We start from the raw sequence: 21,812 nt of genomic DNA on the forward strand, positions 1-21,812 counted from the left end.
TGAGGCGCCAATGTCGCTTCACGTTTATTAAGGTGCAAGTCAGAAACTAATTTTCGAGTGCGTTCTCCTGAAATCAAATTGTAACGGCTGGCGTGTGTTCTGTTTAGAGGTTGTTAAACGTGCTAGTTCGCTCGTTAACTATTAATATGCACGTTGTTTACCCACTTTAATTCTTAATGTTAAGCGCAAGAGATCGCGCGCTTCAATCGCTTGTGACCTGCAAAGTTGTTCCCAGTGCTACACGGGTGTGTGTGCCACTGTAACTTATCCGCTACAATGACAAGTACTGTAAAGGAACCGCAATGCAAGAGCTGAAGGCTGCCGGTAACCTGTCTAGTGTGGTTAGTGGGTCTCGGTGATTGTGTTGCAGACGAACTTTTATTGATTGCTTTTCCGCGGCCGCTTCCCTTGATCCTTGTTCTTAAACTGTGTTGCAAGTGGTTGTCTCTATATGACCTCTCTGTGTGTCTAAAGATACTTCGGTTTGTTCTTTTTCAGATGCACAAAACCCTATTAAAAACTATCAAGGGGACTGACATTGGCGACTTCATTCGCCATGTGTGCGGCTGCGGCGATGCATGCAGTTCGACTTTGATTACCGGTGCCACACGGGACACTTTCGATCGCGATCAAATTGCCTGACCCCGATTGGCTCATTTGCGCAAGCATGCCGAAGGGAGCCAATCAAAGTAGAGAAAGTCAATCCCGATCGGGCGTGATCGCGATCTAAAGCGCCTTGTTTGACTCGGGTATAAAATTGTAATAAACATTAAGTTAGCAAATGAAGCTTGAAGAGACGTTGTAGTTATTCCACCATCTGCAGCAACACTTGTTTCAAAACAGTTTCAGACATGGGTACACACATCGGCCTTAAGAGACCCGAAATTTCACTTTTGATGTGCGCTTCATTGCTACCGGTTAGAAACTGGTATGCCGGACATGAAAACATATTAACGTTCCCAGCCTCCGATACATATTGGTCTGCTTCAGCGCCTCAGCTGACAATTAACATGCTGTGATTGGTTGCCTAGTGTGTTATTTACGAGGCGAATGAGATCTAGAACTACAATAAGTGCGGAAACTACTATTTGAGTGTAGCTGCAACTTCAGGTGAGATTGGGTACACTCTGTACTGCCCAAAGATGTCCAGCCAATATTGCACTTGTCTAGAAAATAATGCATCCTAGTATTAAGGCGACATTTGGAAGTGATTATAAGCAGCCCTCCTTGAAAGGGCATTGTCAAAGAACCAGTGCTGAGAGAGTTTTGTGCTGTATTTTCGCAGCATAAAGCACTCAGTAGACCTGTCTGTATTCATACTGGCCTCCACACTCTTGGGTGGACCACTTGTACCTACTGCTGTAACTTCCATTCCGGACCAATCTACCTTAGATCAGATGGGAAGCTGGTGTCTTGCTCACAGAGGAAGCATTCGAAATTGTACACGCAAGATTGGCAAACTAATTACTTCATTTAATCATGAGGAGTTACTGCAGTTTAGCTATGAATCTTAAGCAAATCCTCTGGCTTTTAGTTCTATTTCCGTCTGCATGCCTGCATGGTGCATTGAGGCTTCTGGCATTGTTTGCTACAGCAGCACCTCAAAGCGTACAAGCCTGCTGGCATGCTATCCATAAATGAAGGCTGCCGGAGTCATAGTTGATAAAGGAACAGTCGACTTCCGTTGTTTCAACATTGGTTATCATGACCAGCCTTTTCTTTAGACTATGTCTAAGAGTCCCAGAAAGATTCGTGCTTTATAAGCCCTCAATTTAATGCAAAAGAAATCTATGATGTCTCCGAGGTAAAATTAGTTGACTTGTTCTTGAAGCTACTGATAAGACATTACAGGCATGTATCAGATACAGGCATTATCAAATTGTCGCATTGAGTAAGGATAGAAAAGGCAATGCTCACTTTAACTAAGGAATGCATTGAACAATAGTGGTGTTGCTGACTGAGGTAAAGGTGAAATTTTTGCTGATCTTCTTTGATGATAGTGAATTTGTGAGAATGAAAGGAGGCACGCGTTTGGTGTCGATTAAACTTTCAACACCTGTGTCCTGTGCCATCCCCGTATAATAGAGCCTGACCATTGGCATCAGTTCTAGTCGATGAGCCTCTTGCGAGCTCCAGTCTGTGTATAAAATTTCTCATGGAAAGCACACACATGATGTCTGACTTATCATAATTTGGATTTAGACTCCTCATGTGAGGCACCTTGTTGCAATGTAGGCATTTTCAAGACATTTACTCCCAGCTACTAAGGTTGTACAAAGTTTTAACCATGGAGCTTGTTTGTAATGACAAGTATGCTGCATAAAAACCTTGAATGATATGTGTTTTAATTTTGAATGGATCAATATTAATCAAATCATTTCTAGAAACTACCTGTTGGATGCCTCATAGGCAGCAACTGTTCTGGTGGGGAACATGGAAATTTACTACACTCAGAGGATTCGCCATGAATCTTGATGCTGGCTAGCACCAGGATAACCATAAGGAGCAACTTAAGTTTGGTGCATTAAGACTGCCGGTCTCCTTTTCAAACTGATTTGCTGTGACCTTCGAAAGCACTTTATTCTCTGGCTGTGCATATGTGTGCATTGTGGATGCCTTGAATTTATTTCTGTAATGCTGTTTCAGGAAATCACGAGACTGCATCCATTCTCCTACTTGTGTCCAAGAACAATTCTTGTGAAGGATCCTTTTCATTGGCCTTCTTTCTCAACACTATGGAGATAAGCTCATGAAGGCAGAAGTCTAAAGACGGAGAGCAAGTCATATATGTATACTGTGCTATAACATACCCCCTAAGTTATTGTCTTCTTTTGTTGTTGTCGTATTGGTTTTTGCCTGACCTGCCTCCTTACAATATTCAAGGTCTGTATCTGTCGCATTCAGTTTAGTTTTTGTGCCTTGCCACTGTGTAATGCGTGATCTTCAGCAAGTACGTTGTGATCGCTGACGCTAAACCTGTCTTCTTTAGAGTATATGGACACTGTGTCTTTCCCATGGTAGATGATTGTGCTTGAGCCAAATTATTGCTACGAGCGTTGCCTTGTCTTCAGAGAGAGATCACAGTGCTGTTTGTGAAATGGAATTTGTGCAAACGATAATTTGTTGGGCACGTTGATGAAAGTTTTGGGTCAGTGTTAACATGATGAGACTGGTTAATTAAAAACAAGATTTTTTTTCTTTTTTTCATGTCAGAGTTATTTTTTGCTGAAGTTGCTTGCAACCTTTGTGTGTTGGCGTCAGATGTCCTCTCTCCTGTTTACTGTGCACAACTCAATTGCAAAGGCTGCTTTTGCCTTTAAGTGTTGAAAGGACATTGAAAGCAAATATGAAGTCTAGCTACAGCAACTGATTATGCTCTTTTTATTAATTCTGTGCTGCAAAATGATTTAGTGAGATAATCACAATTCAATGAGTTGGAATGCGGCATATTTAGGGTCATGGAGCACTAACAGAACGACATTCTTGTGTAGGAAGTCCAATAACGCCAAACTTTTTCCTATACATTTAATGAAATGAAAGTATTATCAATCATTGACCATTTCACAAGAAATCATTGCTGGGATGATGTGCAAAAAGCAGCAGAAGCTGATTACACATATTTAATGTAGTTTTGTTGCTCCTCTACATTAATTATTAATACGCTCATTTTTGCATCAAGAATGTATTTGTAAATTCAGAATACTAGTTCATCAATTTATGAAGGAAAATTTATTTTTCTTATTTCCCTTAAATTTCACATACATGAGCTGCACGCCGTCTCCCTTGTAGTATCCTTTTAAAGATGTGCTAACGTTGTGTTGCACCATTACATAGTCATTCTGAATTGTGCAAAGGCCGTGTGGTTTTCGTCGCAGCGGGCATTGCAGCCGGTTTCTCACCAGTCGCAGCACCTTCATGCTCCGCGTCTCCATTTCCTCTCTTGACCAAGGCGCCGGAAGAAGCTTCCGCTGAAGCCACAGCGGCCTCTTCGCGTCGCTTGGCCTTCCTAGAGCTAGACTTCGTAGTTCCCAAGTGAGCAGTCTCCATGTGACTGACCAGTCGCGAGCTCAGCAGCTTTCCGGAGCAGAGGTGGCAGGTCACCTCGTAGCAGTCTCAGACATGAGCCTCCAGATCTTCCAGGTTGCCAGGTTCCAGTTGTAGCTACATCCATAGTCCTTGCAACAGTATGCTACCAATCTGCACAGCATGTCAAAATCGGCGGTGGCCAAGGGCACGGCCGTGCGCGGGCTAAGTAGCATCCCGTCCATCGGGCACCATAAGGTGGTAGAAACCTTCACGATTTCGAGAAAGCACAGACTGCAATAGACGTGCTTGCAGCTGAGTGAATAGTGCTCAAACGGCACCATGGAGCACAATGAACAGACAGGCAAGCCGGTGGCAGTTTATCTACGAACTGGATGAAATGCCCGTCGAGAACATCGCTGAATCTTTTCAAAATATATTTATTCGGCCCAGGTGCAGAGGCCATGGTAGTACTACTTACAGCAGCATGAAATTGTCAATGAAGCTCAGTGAGAACGAACGCACAGTCACGGTGCCTCGTCTTTTACGCGGGTGAAGACTTCGTTCACGCCAATGAAATGCCAAGATGGTGAAGAAAGGAAAACATCTGCAGTGTTTATAGCAAAATACTTGTTGGACTCATTAATAAAAGTATTTAGGCACTTTGCTGTTTTTCCATGTTTAAGTGGGCCCTCTGTGCATCATTTAGTGCTATTAGCTGGTGATCATAGCCGTTTCTTTTTCTTGTGTACCTCAAATCTTCCTCCTGTCTCTTATGGCTGAAGTCAGCGAATGCTGTTTCATCGTGTGTTTTTCTTCATGTACAATGTGGCAGTAACTCAGAAAGGTTTCTTCTTAACATGCCATTTTGTAGCTTTCTGTGATAATGCAATGGTATTGCTTTATTTGTGCACTCCATGTGTAATACCATAACAATAGAAATCATGTACACTTAATGCATGCCTTTAGTAGTGTATTACATTTGCAGCAGAGTATTCAGAATGCATAATGGAAGAACAATGCAAGGATACAAATGCAGCAAGCATGAAAGCAAGATAAGGATAAGTCCGAAAAGGGACAGTGACTGCCTAGGATGGCAGATCAGTGCAAAGAAATGAACACAACAAGGCTAGAGACAATCCTTGCATTCTCTTCATGCTGTTATGTAATTGATACGTCGATACCAACCTGCTCAACTTTCTCGATCTAGAACGCTGGTATGACTTGCGATACATCGAAATAATTAGTTAAGATAAATATATAGCAGAACTCTGTTGGCGTATTCCCTGTTGTTGCATTTTCCTGGTCGCCATATTTGGTTTGTGTGTGGTGCCACTGAAGATGCCTAGACACTATCTCTTGCTCTGTGTTTGTACTTGATGCATCCTCTTCCTGTGACATTCTTGCATCTTGCATTGCACTTTGGATGATACAGTGATGCAAATTTAGCAGTACACGAAAGCGATGTAAATATAGCATTACACGAAGTATAGAAACATGCTGTATCAGGCATGTAAACGGCTCACATTTGTAAAGTTATCGTCGCGGTTTCTGCAGCCAATAGGCCACCCCTAGTTTGATTGCTCGAATGCTATAATGCTAGTTTGATTCCAATAATGGCAATTGCCAGTTTTGCCGTTGTTGTTTTCCCCAACTAATAGCTATAGTCTCTTCAATGACATCAGATGAATATCTGTTAGAAGCCTTAGTGATTAATTTTAATGAATTAAACAATTTTCAATTTGTATCTGCACTGCCTGTATTAATTTTTGGTGGCTTTCCAGCTAGAATGTTTTCTGGGTTGTTATATTCTCTATATATTCACTATACCGTAAAATTCATAGCCATACAGTTCTACTACAGAAGGAATCCTAATGTTGGTTAAATCCAAAGCTAAACTGTGTTGTTATTTAAGTCCTTAATGTTCCGCATCATCTGATCTTCAGTAACTTGCGAACATGTATGATAAGGCTGCATTATTAGCCCAAATTTTCTGGCTTGTGTTTTCTGTAAGTTGGGACATTGATGTTTGAAATGAACTTAATTGCCTTCTTACAAAAAACTGTTTGTTTGCTCATCTATGCTTACAAATTCGTGCCACTACATTTAAGTAACTGTTGTGACCTCTTTCCAACGTTTAGCACTGACTGCTTCCTTTATTTATTATCATATTTTTCTGCAGTAGAAATTGTGCTGCCACCAATTACCATAAAAACAGAGCCCCTCTCTGATGCCACTGAGAACTGTGATCCACTTTCCCATACAAGTGACCCGCCAAATAATGGTGAGTTTTCACATTACAGCAAATACACATTGGTCTGACTGAGTGTATCCTCAATGTAGCATATGGCACAGTGGAGCCTTAGACTGACATTTTGTTATCACATGTCGCTATGTTGAGCAAGCCATATTGCTTGCTTAACATAGTGTGACTTGTGGAGTTTAACATGGTTTGTTTAATGGATAAAGCTAAACCTCCAGTACAGCCTAACCTCACTAAAACGATCTATAATGTACCTCGGTAATATCAGCACATAATGAATACATGCTTATAGCAAATAAATAATGTAATGAAAGTATTTTTGTGTTATATGCAACTTCTTTATAATAACATTACTCAGATGTATGTAAATTTACTAGAATTTGCCCGTAGTGCAAAATACTGAACTTAATATCCTGCCTGTTTAAAATTAAGGAAGCCTGGGTAAAGGAGGCTTAGCATTTTGGTCAGACAACTATCTCTAAACAGTATTTGCATGCTCGTAGGCACTTTTGTATGCGACACACAGTCTCATAATTGGCTTTATGCCTTGAATGACAGGCTCTGGTCGATGGCCACTCTGTAAGTGACTGAAACTGTTAAACTTTTTGTGTTGGACTACATGGAAACAAAGCTGTCATTGCACTTCTTGACAGTGAAGTACAAGCTGCTGCTGCTGTGTGCATAACATATGGAGGATGCTGTGGTATGCTCGATGTATGTTGCACAATCCAGTGATTAATTGTGGGTGTGTTATGAAGAGTGTGCTATGGTTGATTTGCCATGAGTAGGAGACAAACTGTGAAACTGTTGCTGCTGAACTGCACTGAAATAAAAAAGCCATTGAACCTTGTCATGATGACGTACGAGTGACTATGCACATCACATACGGAGGACACTATGGCTTCCTTCACATGTGTTATGCCTCCATAACAAGCTGTGTGACATGAGCAGTATGCTGTGGTTAATGCCCCACAACTAGATGACAAACTGTGAAACTGTTGCTGATGAGCTGCATTGAAATAACAGTGTCATTAAGAGGAAGCTTTAGTTTAGGCCCAACTCTGACGCGGCATATTCAAATACATGTAAAATGCAGAAGCGCTCTTCTGAGATAACCCCTGGACCGATTTTGGTGAAACTTGTTGCATTTGAGAGAGAAAGTTAAATTCCAGTGACTTTTGGATGCGGAATTTCGATTTAGGGCCTGAATTTTGTTACAAGAATTTTCAAAAATTCGAAAGTTTGAAAAATATAGAAGCACAAGAGTTTACAAATTAATAGCTCTGCATCAAGAACAGATATTGCGGTTCTGTAAAAGGCACCCATTAGATCATTCAAAGCAGACAAATTCGATATGTAAATTTATATATTGTGTGAATTCGTTACGTATTGTACAAGGGTTCTGCAAAAGCTGTATTTCCATGTTACTAAACTTTTTGAGATTCATGTGTAACATATCAGGTTTGTTTGCTTTAGATGTACTATTAGATGAAATACACAAAATTGCGGTATCGTTTTTCATTGCAAAGTTACAGAGTTATAAACGTGCTAGTTTCATTTTCAGAAAATTTTTTATTTTTGCCAATTTTTAATAAAAATTTGACAACCTAATTAAGAAATTCGAAACCAACAGTCACTAGATTTTGTTTGTGCAGTGGTTGCCGAGAAAAACGAATTCTTGTTTTACATGTATTTACATTAGAGCACCCTAGCTAAAGTTCCCTCTTAAGCTTTGTCAACATGAAGCAAGGGCGGCTATGTATGTCACATACGGAGGACACTATAGCATCCTTCATGTGTGTCACTCATGAAGCTGTGTAACGTGAGCAGCATGTTAATGTTGATGCTCCATTAACAGACTGTGAAATTGTTGTTGTTGGATGCCACTGAAATAATGGCGCCATTGCACTTCATCACAATGAAGCAGAAGTGGCTATGTCTATCACATCAAGAGGATGCTATGGTATCTTCCACATGCATTGTGCATTAGTCACTTGTGTGCTGTGACCACTATGCTAAAGCTGACGCACCATAAGTAGGTGAGCGAAATTGAAACCCTTGCTGTTGAGCCATAATTGAAAATGCAATGTTGCTCTTCAATGTAATTACAAGCTGCTGTGGGCCATGGGATAATGTTAGACGCTTGACTTACCATAGAGCTGCGTTTGTAAAGCTTCTATACTGAGCCAAATCTGCCTTCCCCTTATCTGTATCCCTAGATAGACTTCAAGCTGTCATTTAAATATATTGTTTTGATCTGATCTGCAATGAATATGGAGGATGCTATAGTGTCTTCTCTGTGTTTTATTAGAAATATTAAAAAAACTTAGTGCAAGAAAGACACTGGGCAAAGAAAAAGAACACACACCACACTCACTGCAGTGTGTGTTCCTTTTCTTCATCCAGTGTCTTTCTTGCACTAAGTTTTCTGATAATGCAATACCAACCAGCCCACCTATCCATCCTATTCTTTCGTATGTGAAATACAGTTCTGTAATCAACAGCGTGCTGTGAGAAATGTGCATGTTGATGCGCCATGAGAAGGTGATTGAAACTGTTGCTGTTGAGCTGACATTGATGAAGAAAAGTTCCACTCATTATCAATACACTGGCTTTAGGCTGAGGCCTCCATTGTTTCTCCAACTGTTGATCATCGAAATAAAAAAATTATATGGGTCCAATGCACATGGCAGTGTTGTTGGAGCTTGTCACAAGCTTTAGTGAAGCGGTTAATTAAATGCTTTACAACTAACAGTGATGAATACAAGTTTGTTTACTTTCATTCTATGCAACAAGTAATCTCATGGAATGTTTTTGTTTATCCACCACAAAGGTCACAACGTTATCTTCCTGCAATTTGTATATTTATGCACTGTATTGTTCACAAGCCATGCCGAAATGCAAACTCCAATTTAGGCAACATGCACTGTGTGACATGTATATGCAGCGATATCACAAGGACGAAGGTGGTGTATGATGCTTATCGAGGGAAGAATCATGATGGCAGGTGTATGTACAGGAAACTATAACGCACATTAAGCAACATTCTGGAATTTTGTGCCTCTTTTATCACAAGGGCATATAACCCCTCTGGAGGTTTGGCCAAGCATAGGCACATTCCCAGGGGCACATACCAAATGACAAAAAAACAGAAGTAAATAAAAGAATCTGTGAAATATAATTAACCATTTCATTAATAAATCAGTGTGCTTCAGATATATCTGGGAGCCGACTTGAAACGCTCAAGTTTTATGCAGGAATCGTAGTGGGACGTGCCAATTCAGGAATAATTCAGGAATCCATTCAGGAATTCATTCAGGAATGGCCAAGAATAAGCACATGCACATACTTAGTGGCTAAATCAATGAAAGTAGCGTAAATCCAAGAATCCATGAAATATAACTTACCATTGCATTAACAGATCTATGTGCTTTTGAGATGCTTCTGAGCCGGCATTATATGTTATAATTTTATGTAGGAAGTTAATACTTAGTCGGTACGAGGCTTGTATAAGCCACTAGCAGCCACTGCTGCAGTTTCACATAACCTTCACATATCCACAAATATATCCGCCGAGATAGCGACCAACCCAACAGCACACAGCAGTGAGGCAGCTATGCAAAACCAGAGAAAGCAGACAACGAAAGCTTCTCTTTAGTGGTGTCATTGCACTTCACGATTGAGAACAAATGGCTGTGTGTTCTGTCTGCTTTTCTTTTAGGCACTGAAGAGGATGACGTGCAAAGTGCAGCTGGGGACAAAGGATGGAAAGGAACGATAGGGACGAGCACACGTCATCATGGGTTACCAACCAGCCCGGTTTCACATTTTACTGAAGAGGTGTTCACTATAGATACCGCTGCACTACAACGTGGAGCTGAAAGTGATGAAGTGAGACTTCCATTTCATTTGTGGACATTTGTGGAAATTCTCTAGGTTTTCAAGAAACAACAGAGTTTGGTTTTAGCTCTGCCAGACATTTAGCATAGAGTATTGGCAGGCTGACATTGGTGTTTTACAAGTGTCAGTACCTGAACTGATCTTTACCTTGTGCAAGTGTTCTGACCACTTATGCCAACTCAGTTCTCTGTGCCGATGACACTACCTTGTTATTATGGTGCCGTAACGAGCATGGTAAGTAAACCAGCCCAGCCACAAGCCTGTGCTGTCATAAACACGGAAGTCAAGTGTGGTACCTGGAAACGCAGTGCGGAGCCAACTATGTAGTGTTTCACTCGGTTGACCATCTACAGTCAGACTTGGTTGTAACGAAATGGCCTGTGCACTAAACATAATTTGACATATCAAATAATTTGATCTATCCAAACCAGGGTATAATGAACTTTTATAAACTTTTATGGTAGTTCATTACACACAATAGAACCAAGCTGCATGACACTACTGAAACATTCCAAGGAGATCTGAATCTCACGGTAGCATGCATAAGTAATGCAGCAACCTGAAAGTATCTATAGCTTTCTACCAGGTTATGCGTAATATCACACAGCATATTTGGATATGCCAAAACGCCCAGTTGAGCATGCTCTGCTGCATGATCGAAAACAACATGATCAGAAAACATAAGCAGTTAAAAAGGGAAAGCTGCTGCAATCAGTTTTATGGGGCCAGTTGCAGGCACTTGAAGATTGACATATTCAATGTTCATTTCATTTTGGCGGACCTATATTTCATGAATATCACTACACAAGTTTTGTGTTTTTGATGTAGAGCATATTTCGTTATACCGGGGTTTGTTATAATTGAACTAGACTGTAGCTCTTCCTGCAGCTCTTTAAATTCATGTCACCTCTCACGCACCTGTTATGACAGTACGTGAAATACGGTAGCAGCTGGCCAGATTTTGTTGCTTACTAAACTTAAAATTTGTGCGTTCAATGTTCAGCAATGGTCACATGCTTGAGTTGTACTGCATCTTCTTTTTCAGCAATCTTTAACCTCAATCCTCTAGGGGTGCACGAATATCAAATTTTCAATTTCAGTGTGAATTTGAAAAATGAAGACCAAGTGCGAATTGAACACAATACTTTTCGAATAAAAATACTGTTGGTTTTGCAAAAATGCATTTCCTTTTTCACCAACCAGAAATACAAAAAAAAAAAAAAGAAACAATCAAGTTTCTTGCACAGCAAATAATGTACAGAAAAATCATGCTTTGTGGTCAACAAAATTCTCTGGTACAACGCTTTGGCTTGACAGTATCATGACTGCGGTTATTTAATGTTGTCCTGAAGGAAGGATAGCGAAAAGAACTGCTCACTGGACACACTAGTGTCTGGTATCGGCTGGTATCGGCTTTGCAAGCTGAGCCATCAGTGGGCACAATGCTTACACCACCACTCGCATAGATCTTCTTTCTGGCCCAAAAATTTTGTCATGCAAATATCTTTCAACCTGTGCTTGTGACAACCTGCGATTGTGCCTAGGTGCAGCGCTCAGGAGGTTGCAGCTGGGCAGTGAAAGGGAGTTGAAATGGCAAAGAATTGTTCGTCAAAGAAGCGAAAAGGCGCCAGGTGCCTTTCGCTGAGTGAAACAGTGGCATTATGCTCTGACTACAGAAAACAAAGAAAGAGTGGAAATTTGTAGGAGGGTACTTTACAGAAGCCAAAAGCAGAAATTAGCAAGTTTCAATAACATTTACTGCGCCACAATGTTCCAAATATAATAAAATGCATTGACAGCCATGACTGATGTACCATCTCTTGGTTTCTGTTGTGAAATTCAAGAAATGTAAGTTTGGAGTTCATCTGAAAATTGAAGTTCAGAGTTGATTTCTCTTCTGGTAATCAACATCTTATCGTGAAATTAACAAAAATAAACTTTTGAAAGAGTGCTTTATCAGTGTTTCTATTTAGTGTTCCTTTAAGCTACGCAAATGCTTCACTAGTCTTTGCGTCAATAACTTGTCGGTTCGTACACTGTTGTGCAGGCGAATCTCCGATTGTGGTCTCCAAATGGCCTGTTCCCAAAGTTCTCATCATATGTTCAGCCCCTTCTGCATGGTGCCTCGATGATGGAGCAAAGGCACAGGGCTCTCTCCTGCGCTCTGCGCGATGAAATCATCCAGTTCCTGAAGTAAGTAAGAGGGAACAGTTGTTTGGTGTTGCCTCTTGCCTCTCAGCTAGCACGCTACCATCATTGCACAAGGAGCGCACCGAAGCGGTGATTTACCAGCGCACATTCAAGCACAAATGATTATAAAACTACTCCATAGCATTGTTTTGTTTACAGGTTCACCTGCATTTGCAACAGTGGCTTAATTCAGGCTCCAAAATGTACACTTGGGACCACTCCATGCTTAGAAATGAGCTACAAAGCAATTACACATTGTACATTTATGTAATTACATGGAACTGGCATTCAGATCAGTTAGTTGTTTGTTTTTCAGCTTATGGTAGTACAGGAATATTTGAGGCCGTTGTGCAGGCTGTCCACCAGACAGACCCGTCTTCTTCGTCATCTGCTCCAGGCAGAATGTCTCTCGCGGATTGTGTTGGCTTTATAACCATATCTACGAAGGCTGCACAGATATCATAGTATTTAACTGAGAAGTGGAAAAATTAAGAAGGATATGCCCAATTAACAATGCTGGAAATTGGAAAAACCAAGAAGTGGTCAGATTGCTAGAGTGGGTAGGCTTAGGAGTGGTTATTACCGCATCCTACTGCTGGGCCTTACTGTATCAAAGTCACATTAGAAATGAATGTAACTTTGTTATAAGCATATATTCGTTACATGCTGACATTGGTGAGAAAAAGTTAATTTGCTTCATTATATTGATGACTGTTATATGATGGTGTGACCGTGCCTATGCAGTCTGCTACTGAGGCACAAAAAAAGATTGCAAATTTGAAATTTTGTTTTCCAGGGAATGTCTCTTGAAGCCATCTAAGTAAACCTTGGTGTCATTTGGCACACTTCTGTATCATTCTGGGCTGTAAGGCTGTGATAATTTAAATAAATTACCTTTACAACAAGATATATATTCTCATTCTTGCGGCGTTATGTTTGCCAAAAATTTGACTTAACTTTTCCAGCCTGGACTGGGAGAAATTTTTCTTCCTCTGCGAAGCTTTCTTTCTGAAAAACTCATAATAGGTGTTTTTTGTAGGTTCATGCTGCTGTCATGTGAATGACCATTTTCCCTTTCATGAGACTTCCACTTGCAGTGTTTATAACTTGGTGCAAAAGTCGTTAAATTTAGCGTGCTTTTAGTTCACTTAATAACTTTGTCATTCTAAGTTTATATGTAAGGACACAAAACTTGCGGAAGGCAGATGAACAAATATTATCAATATGAAGATTCCAAGACAGCTTTGAAGTGAGTGTTACACCGAGATATTTATTGCAACTTACTTCTTGTAATGGTGAAGACCCTAATATGTAGCTATTTCACAGCGTATTTTTTTGGTGAGTTACTGGAAGGCAGACACATTTGCTCGTGTTAAGGGTCATTCCCCATTTTACACACCGTTGATGTATATTGCCCAGGCTAGTGTTGAGATTGTTGTAATCGTTAGTGGAACCAATTTCTTTGGACAAAATACAATCGTCAGCAAACAATCTTATTTCTACACCAGGGCCAACAACATCAACAATATCATTAATATGCAAAATAAAAAGCAAAGAGCCTAACACGCCGCCATGAGGTACACCGGATGTGACCGGAAGACTTTACCTCGAAACTTCTTGATGTGTGTCAAAACTTTACCTCGAAAATTCATTGATGCGCAGCCAGAAGTACACAAGCGACATTCCACGCTCTGTGCAGTAGAAAATAAAGTCAAATATGGCAAATCGGGGAAGTAGTGTTGGTTACCTTTTGTTTTTTAACGAAACTGGCAGGTCATTGCCCAAAACACTCCCTCATCAGTAAAAAGTCTCTAAGTGATATTGCATGTTAAAGATGTATACCCTCCCGTAGTTCGCACCGCCATGCACTTTCAATCGTTTTTAATCACAACAGCCATCAATTGGAACAATCTGCTCTCAAACGCTGTCCTTCACGTCAAGCCTGCTCACTTCAAAACCACCGCTGAGTCACTTTTTGTCAACGGCAACTAACTTGCTTTTCAAGTGAAGCTTGTATTGTCTCACTCGTGTTGGCGTCGGTGTTGGTGTTGCCGTACGAAAAAAATCAAGCCACGCGAAAATAAAGATGGCTTGTCGGGCTGCGGATCCAAGCCACTGACCTCCGGATTGCAAGACCACCAGGCTAATCGATTCAGCCACTGTCGAGTCATCATACGCACCCTTTAAAGCGGGGTTTTATATGCATGAAGAAGTAGATGCAGCGCAAGGCACAAACCAATCACAGGCGACCCCTCTCTCCGGAGGAGGGAAAGGGTGTCATTGTGTGTTTGCTTGCCTCGCGCCTGACGTTTCTCGCCAATTCAGGCCCGGCAGTCAGATGGGGAGGCCGTGTTTGGTTTGTTCTGCTGAAGAGAAGGCTTCGTTGAAAGAACGGCAGCAGGAGCGGCCCACGCGTTGTGCGTTACGCCGAAGAAGAGGCGGCATTTCATGAATGCCGGTGGGAACTCGCTCGAGAAAGGGCTCATTGTTGACGTGCCGACCTCGCTGTGAGGGAGTGCGAAGCCAAGGCGTTGCGACAATGAAGAGCCATGGATCCCGAGCTTCGCCTGCACCCCTCTTCACAGGAGTGGAAGGGCAGTCAATTTTTTTAATCCACCGCTCATGTAAAACCCCGTGTACAAGGTCCTCAAGGCATTGTTCATAAATAAATAAATAAATAAATAAATAAATAAATAAATAAATAAATAAATAAATAATAATACTGATTTCATCATATTTCTTTTACTTGTTAATTATTCCTAAATGTCTTCCTTATTATTTTCTTAATTATAACTGTAGATTACTTTTTGCAGTAACAAGACAACAGTCGGAATGTGAAAAGCTGCTTGCCATATTTTTTTTAACACAAGGCGTTTTTTTTCCCCTGAAGCCTTCGCCTCGAACTCATCCCCCACTTTATATGCGAAGCTGGTAGATTCAGTTATGTTTAAATATGGCGGTAGCAGTGCCACATTTATGGCAATCCAGATTTTAGACGGCAGTGAACATTGTGGCGACTAATAAACCTAGGCAGGTGAGGCAGTACTGGATTTTTGCACATATAAGCAACACTGAGAAATCTAATAATTTATTACGAATATTCAGTATTTCGGCCAAGCCCTGGAATGTAAATAATTTGTGGTGTACTCTACATCACTTTATATTAGTGCGTCTACTTGCGTTCTTTTTCTCACGTACCCCAATTGGATCTCCGCCTTATAATAATTACAGCCTTATAATTGAATTAATACAGTATTTTCTCTGTTTCGAAGTAGTGCTCTGCCAAGACAAGCAGCTCTGATGTACCCAGATGACTAATAAGCTCGTTATTTCTTTAGAAGCAGTAACAAATTGAGGCACATGCTTATATCCTTAGAGGAGAATATGAGAGCAAGCCATTGAATTAGCCAAAGTCCCTTAAGAATCCTTCCAGGGCAATTTACTGGCTACTTCGGTCACTAAAAAGTCACTAAATAAAGGGAACTGTGACTTAAAACTGCTCCCACTAATGTTAAGCTGCTCTGCTATACTGCTCTTGTGCAGCCAAGACTGGAATATGCATGCATTATATGGGATCCTCATACTAAACGCAACATTGATTGTCTTGAACGTATTCAGAGAAAGGCCGTAAGGCTTATTTTTAATAAATTTTCAGCATTAGACTCACATTCTGATATAATGCAAGCAAATGGCATTCCCCTATTACAGCCCCGAGGGCAAAAATTTTGATTATAATTTCTTTGCCAACTCTTGGAAAACAAACTAGCGCTAGATGCATCAACATATTTGTCACCCCTAACTAGCAGGCCCACCCGACACCACAATGAAAACGACCTAACTCCATATTTTGCTCGCGCAGACCTATTTAAGTTTTCTTATTTCCCGATAACCATTAGTGAATGGAACTGCTTCATCGAAGGAAGTGATCAAACTGTAATGTAACCTTTCTGAGCCTGTATTATTGTTGCTTTTTTTTTCATTGCTGTTTCTTTTGTATTTCCTTTGTATTTGTATCGACCGCCCTGCTTGGACCATGAGTCCGCAGTATTGTATAAATAAAAAGATTTAAAAAATGAATCCTGTTGTTTTCATGCCTCCCTCACTGCCATGTGCAGTGAACACAAGCTCATCCAGCACACGAACACGTCAGTCATGCGCTGGGAGTACTGCGCACTGGGGCGTTCCTTGGCTGCACGGTACCCTAACATGGTGTGGGACCACCCCAAGCCTGGCACGCGGCTGCCTTACAGACAGAAGAATGCTTGGGTGAGTATAGGTGCTGTGCTTTATCAACGCAGGTGAGGGCAGCAACTAAGTTGGAAGAAAAAGAATACCTAGCCCATCTGTGTGAAAGAACGACAGAAAGCTGAGCTAGTTGGTAGGGATTCATTGTGAAAGTTCGTGTGATTCGTGTGAAAGTTGGTGCTTGCTGGAAAGAGAGAGAGAAATATAAAAGTAGAGAAAAGACAGGGAGGCTAACCACAAGAAATGTCGAATTTGCTACCCTGCACAAGGAAAAATAGGTTGGAGTGCAGGTATTATCAAATCATGACCAGCAGCTTACCCCAACTCTCGAAAAGTGTACAAACGTTGCATTGTACCTGTAATAATGTACGGGGCAAAAACTTGAAGGTTAAGAAAGAAGCTTTAAGAAGTTATGGACTGCGCAACGAGAACTGTAACAAAAAATAATAGCCCTAGCTTTAAGGGACACTGGGTGTGTGTTTGATTCGGGGGCGTGTTAGAATAAGACATATACTGCCAAAGGCTGTGTGTTTCAGCATTTTTCTACATCTTTGATTCGACCTGCCAGATAATTCAATCAATTTCGTTAGTCCCTTGAAGGTCAAATTAACGGAAGTCAACTGTATTGTAAGTGGCACGTTCACCACTTGACACCCTAAGTGGTGCACCATAATTGTCTGGAACCTGCAGAGTGTATTCAATGTGAATCGTTCCTTTCCTTATACCAGGCACTTAGCAGTAGGCAGGTTTTTTTGTCTTGCATTATTTTGAACCTGGATATCCCAAAACAAGAGCACACTGCTCTATCCATAGGACCACAGACACAAACATGCTTCTCTCATGCCAGTGCCATATAGCTCTTTGAGATGATTGACCCACGCGACACGTTGCTCATCAACAATGAAGGAAGTCGCATTTTCAAAGAAGCATGAAGAGTGAAGCATTTGTAGCAATAGCAAAGTATTAGACAACTACACGAACTAATACCCGCCGTGGGAACACTTATCCAGTCTGAAAGATTGCCCTGGTACTCATTTGGCTATGCATTGTCAAGAACACGATTGCTCACCGTGTCTTAGTAGCACTGAAATTTTGTATAGGCATAGGAATCAAACCGCGAGATAAATTGTGGAAGCGCACTGGATTGAAAAGCAAAAGGAAAAGTGCATCAGCCATCCTTCTGTTTCATTGCTGGATAAAGAAAATTCACTGTTGTCATCACATCTTTAACATATTTTCATTGTAAGTGCTTGTTACATGCGCCTTGACGTTTTTATGTTGACCGGGTGGCTTTGGTCCAGGGCATTTTATCTCAAGTGTTATATGTGCTATAGGCATGCTCTGTTTGACTAGATTGCGCAGATCTGTGGATATTTAAGCAGGAATTTAAGTTCTTCGAAAATAAAACCAGTTGTTAGAAAGTGCACTTCCTTGTGTTGCTCCTCTTCTTTGTCCCTGTTTGTTTGCGCACAAAAAGTTTTTAAATTATGAGTGGTTGCTTAGTGGCTTTGGCGTTGCACTGCTAAGTACAAGGTCGTGGGATGATATTCTGGTCACGAAGGCCACATTCCGATAGGGGCGAAATGCAAAAAACACCCGTGTACTTGTAGATTTAGGTGCATGTTAAAAAAACCGCAGGTGGTCAAAATGAATCTGGAGTCAACCACTACAGCGTGCCTCATAAACAGATAGTGGTTTTGGCACGTAAGACCCCATAATTACACGAAGTAATATTTGCAGCTTTATCGGCTGTATAAATTGTAGTAAACATCTGCTTACTAATTAAATTAACAAGTGTGGTGTCGCGCACACACTAGCAAACATGGGCAGATCTAACTCAGTGACTGCAGACACTTGCTGGCACTTTGCTGGCATGATGAAGAGTGGCAGCAGCGGTGAGCAAATTCCACTTAGTGCGTCCGCTTGCTTCAACGCACACTAGGCGCATGAAAATAGCACATACCACCAGCTATCTCGGCTCGTTTAGGCTTTGCACACACCGCAATTGCCTCCAGAATAAGGTGTGCGCTGCCATCCTGTAAGCGGAGGCGCCTGCTAACCTGCCGCCCTTACTGGTTCTCGGATGTGGCACAGTCTTGAGCTTCCTTTGCAAGGCAGGCATCTCAAATAGGCCCTGAGAGGGTTCTTATAGGTGTGCAAGTGATTCTTTGTCTCGTGAAGTTTGTTGATGCAACTTCTTTTGTACCTTTTGTTTCTCTTCTGTGCATTGCAGAGTGTCTTCATAAGACGCCTCACCGCATCCAGAAAGGCGCTAAAGTGGAGGAGGAAGATGAAGCTTATGAATTCATTTAGGGTTCCCCAAGGATCTACATCTACATCTGCAAATAGGACTCCAACTACCACTGCTTCCTAGGTTGTTAAAACACTGCATATGAGCAAGTGTTCAAAGTGATACAGTGATGCCTGTATGCAGTGTTTAAAGACGTTTGCAGAACTATACAGTAGAAAGAACAGAAGCCGCCTCTATCCCTGCAAGTATTAAAAATATTCCTGTATAATTTTCTGAGATGATGCGCTATGCTTGGTAGGCTGCATATGACATATCAGAGTTTCTCAGAATGGCCAGTTGTAGTTATTCCATATTCCAAGCAGCAGAAGCTTGATGTGGGCGAATTGGTTTCGCATACTTGAAGAAAAGAGCGCTACGAAGACGCAGACTAAAAGAGGAACATTAGCGCCTTGTCCGTCGTACTTGTTCCTCTTTTAGTCCGCGTCTTCGTAGCGCTCTTTTCTTCAAGTATCCATATTCCAAACAAGGTAAAAAAGTTTGTAGGAAGATAGGAGTGATTGACAGTAGACAAACAAGGGAAGTCAGCCTTGAGCCACTGTTTCTAATAGTACGTACTTGTATTCATCAGGCAAGCAATTGCTTTTCTATATGTCGTTTTGTACTTTGTAGGCAAAACTGCGAAAGCTGTGCAAGTATGTGCTAGCACCGTCGTAGAAGTCTCATTTTGTCCATTTAACAGTTATTTCATTTCTGACCTTCAACACTTTCTAGGAATTGCTACTTCATTTATTACAACTACAACTTCTGAAGGTAAGGTTGCTTTAAAGGGACCCTGAAACGATTTTGACGATTTTGTACAAATGTACCAAGTCGTTAGACTAGGTCCTTCTGATCATTAATTGACACATTTAAGTGTTCTGCATAAAGCGTGTAATTTATTATAAGGTTTCAAAAATGTACATCGCTGCCGATCGCAGCACGTCGCCTGGCTGAATTTTAAGCTGCCCATACCCATTTGATGTCATTGTCCCCAATGACGTTAGTAGGGCGAACTATCCGATTGGCTGTCCAGGGTGTGTCATGAATAATTTTTCCAACTTTATGGTGAACAAATGTTGTTCGTAATAGTTGGAATGTTAGTTAATTTGTTTCTATAAAAAGAAAGTAACAGAAAGAGAATGCACAAGAGCAATTTCTCACCAAGCTTAAGCACTTCTGGCACACAGCAAACATTTGTCTGCCTGTGTTACAATGTGCTCCATTTTGATGAGAGATCCGCGATCAGAGTCGGACTCAGTCTTTTTGCGAGCACCATGATTCGATTTTGTTGCGTTGTGGGCTGCAAATGTAGCGACTGGCAATATGTCAAGTTGCGACATTGCGTCTCTCTGCAAGGCAGCAGACGAGCGGACTGCCTGCAGCGCACCGGACTGCCACTATCCAATCGACGCCAGGATTTGCGTGTTTGTGGCTGTCACTTTACACCGGAGGATTACTACCGCAGTAGCTTTTCGCGAGTCCAGTATTCGGATAAACGCAAACGTAAGGGGACAGGGCCTGGCCGTTTGACCGTGCCGTTTCACGGGATGAGCGGAAGCGCAAATATAAATGGTCTGCATGGTGCAGCCACCTGGTGGAACAAAGCTTAACCACACACAGTAGCAGTAACAAATTGTATCCTTCTTTGCTGCTGGGGTAAATTTTTTGCAGGAGTGTAATGATTAACACGTTTTTGTAAATGATTAAAATGTTTTACACTTGATTAGAGCAATATTAGCGCTTTGTTTGGCTGGTTAAGCTCTGCGCCACCAGGTGGCTGGACCGTGCATAGCGATCAGGCCGCTAACGTACGTCTACGCTAAAGTTCCTTCATCCGCTTGATTTTATGCCTCCAGCCATCCGCCGAAACGCCCAGCTCACCTGTAGTTACTGGAATACCAGACACGTTCGGTGCTGCGACAGAATGCTCGCAACGCATGCTGCTTCGATAGCTCTCGCTTGGGGTCGACTGCCAAGCAGCTGGCGGAGAGTTTGGAGAGGCTTCGCGCCCTAGCTCCTAGAGAACCGGAAGTCGACGACACGATGTGCCATCATGACGCAGAGCCAGTGAAGGCGGAGCTTAACCCCGATCACTCGGTGAACAAGTTGAGAAAATGCACGACTATAGAGGAGGGTAACTTGTAATCGTTCGTAGCTCTCTTAATATGAGACACTTCGCACAAATTGTGGTGCGAATGATTAACTTTAGCTTTACCCTATGTGCCTACAAAATTTGTCCGAACCGTTTCAGGGGCCCTTTAAATCACGAAATATATTTGCACACCATTGTCAGTATGCAACTACTGATGTCTCGGTCTGAAGCGAAAAAAAAAAACAATGCTATATGACCCCTGGCCACAGAAACGTGTTACTCCACTAGTTCGAGGTTAAATAGGTTTAAATGTGTTACACTTTCCAATTAATAGTTACACTTAGACCACTTATAACGTAACTGCTTATAGTGAAGGACTGAATATAATGCGATCTCTTCAGACTGCCATTTATCTTTCCATAGAGCTCAATGCATGCGCATACTGCTTATAGTGCAACCACGCGAGATGAAATATCGGCTATAATGCGGTTGCCGGAAAATCCCACAGACAAGTCGGGCAGCCAGTGCAATTCTCACCGAGGTGCGCTGGCCGATGGGCGAACGACGAGGGCAGTGCAAAAAAGGAGGAGGCGGGGAGTGAGCAAGCAAACAAGGAACGGAGGAAAAATAAAATTTGGAGGACGCTTAAGCTCCACCTTTAAGAGTGGAATGCGATATCATTCAGAGATCCCTGACTGCTTCTCACACTTCCCGGCAGCTACAGCTTATGTAACCATGTTTACCTAGAAACACCGTCGGCAAACGCTATGCACGAAGGCGAGCTTTCTGGTAGAAACGCGGCCTCTTGC

At 41.7% G+C, this 21,812-nt stretch overlaps 1 protein-coding gene across 3 annotated transcripts; it reads left to right on the forward strand.

Moving 5' to 3' along the window:
- LOC142585323 (uncharacterized) lies at window positions 1–19,213 on the forward strand. Of its 3 annotated transcripts, none has more exons than XM_075696007.1 (6): window positions 1–341; window positions 2,647–6,307; window positions 10,008–10,177; window positions 12,234–12,379; window positions 16,492–16,642; window positions 18,855–19,213. In XM_075696007.1, the coding sequence occupies exons 2-6, from the start codon at window positions 6,049–6,051 to the stop codon at window positions 18,993–18,995; spliced, it is 867 nt and encodes a 288-aa protein (XP_075552122.1). In that variant the 5' UTR covers window positions 1–341; window positions 2,647–6,048; the 3' UTR covers window positions 18,996–19,213. The 3 variants fall into 3 exon arrangements, with proteins under 3 accessions (XP_075552122.1, XP_075552123.1, XP_075552124.1); XM_075696008.1 differs by having other exon boundaries at window positions 1–245; XM_075696009.1 differs by having other exon boundaries at window positions 2–324; window positions 6,206–6,307; window positions 18,855–19,210.
- The last annotated feature ends 2,599 nt before the right edge of the window (window positions 19,214–21,812 follow it).

The sequence above is a fragment of the Dermacentor variabilis genome, chromosome 6 (assembly GCF_050947875.1).
Source record: "Dermacentor variabilis isolate Ectoservices chromosome 6, ASM5094787v1, whole genome shotgun sequence".
NCBI lineage: Eukaryota > Metazoa > Arthropoda > Arachnida > Ixodida > Ixodidae > Dermacentor > Dermacentor variabilis.

Excerpts from the sequence above, each read along its gene's own strand:
- LOC142585323 (XM_075696007.1), top strand. The coding sequence starts at position 6,049 with ATGTTTGAAATGAACTTAATTGCCTTCTTACAAAAAACTGTTTGTTTG. Across the intron at positions 10,178-12,233 it reads GTGGAGCTGAAAGTGATGAA|GCGAATCTCCGATTGTGGTC; the intron begins GTGAGACTTCCA and ends ACTGTTGTGCAG. Across the intron at positions 16,643-18,854 it reads ACAGACAGAAGAATGCTTGG|AGTGTCTTCATAAGACGCCT; the intron begins GTGAGTATAGGT and ends TGTGCATTGCAG.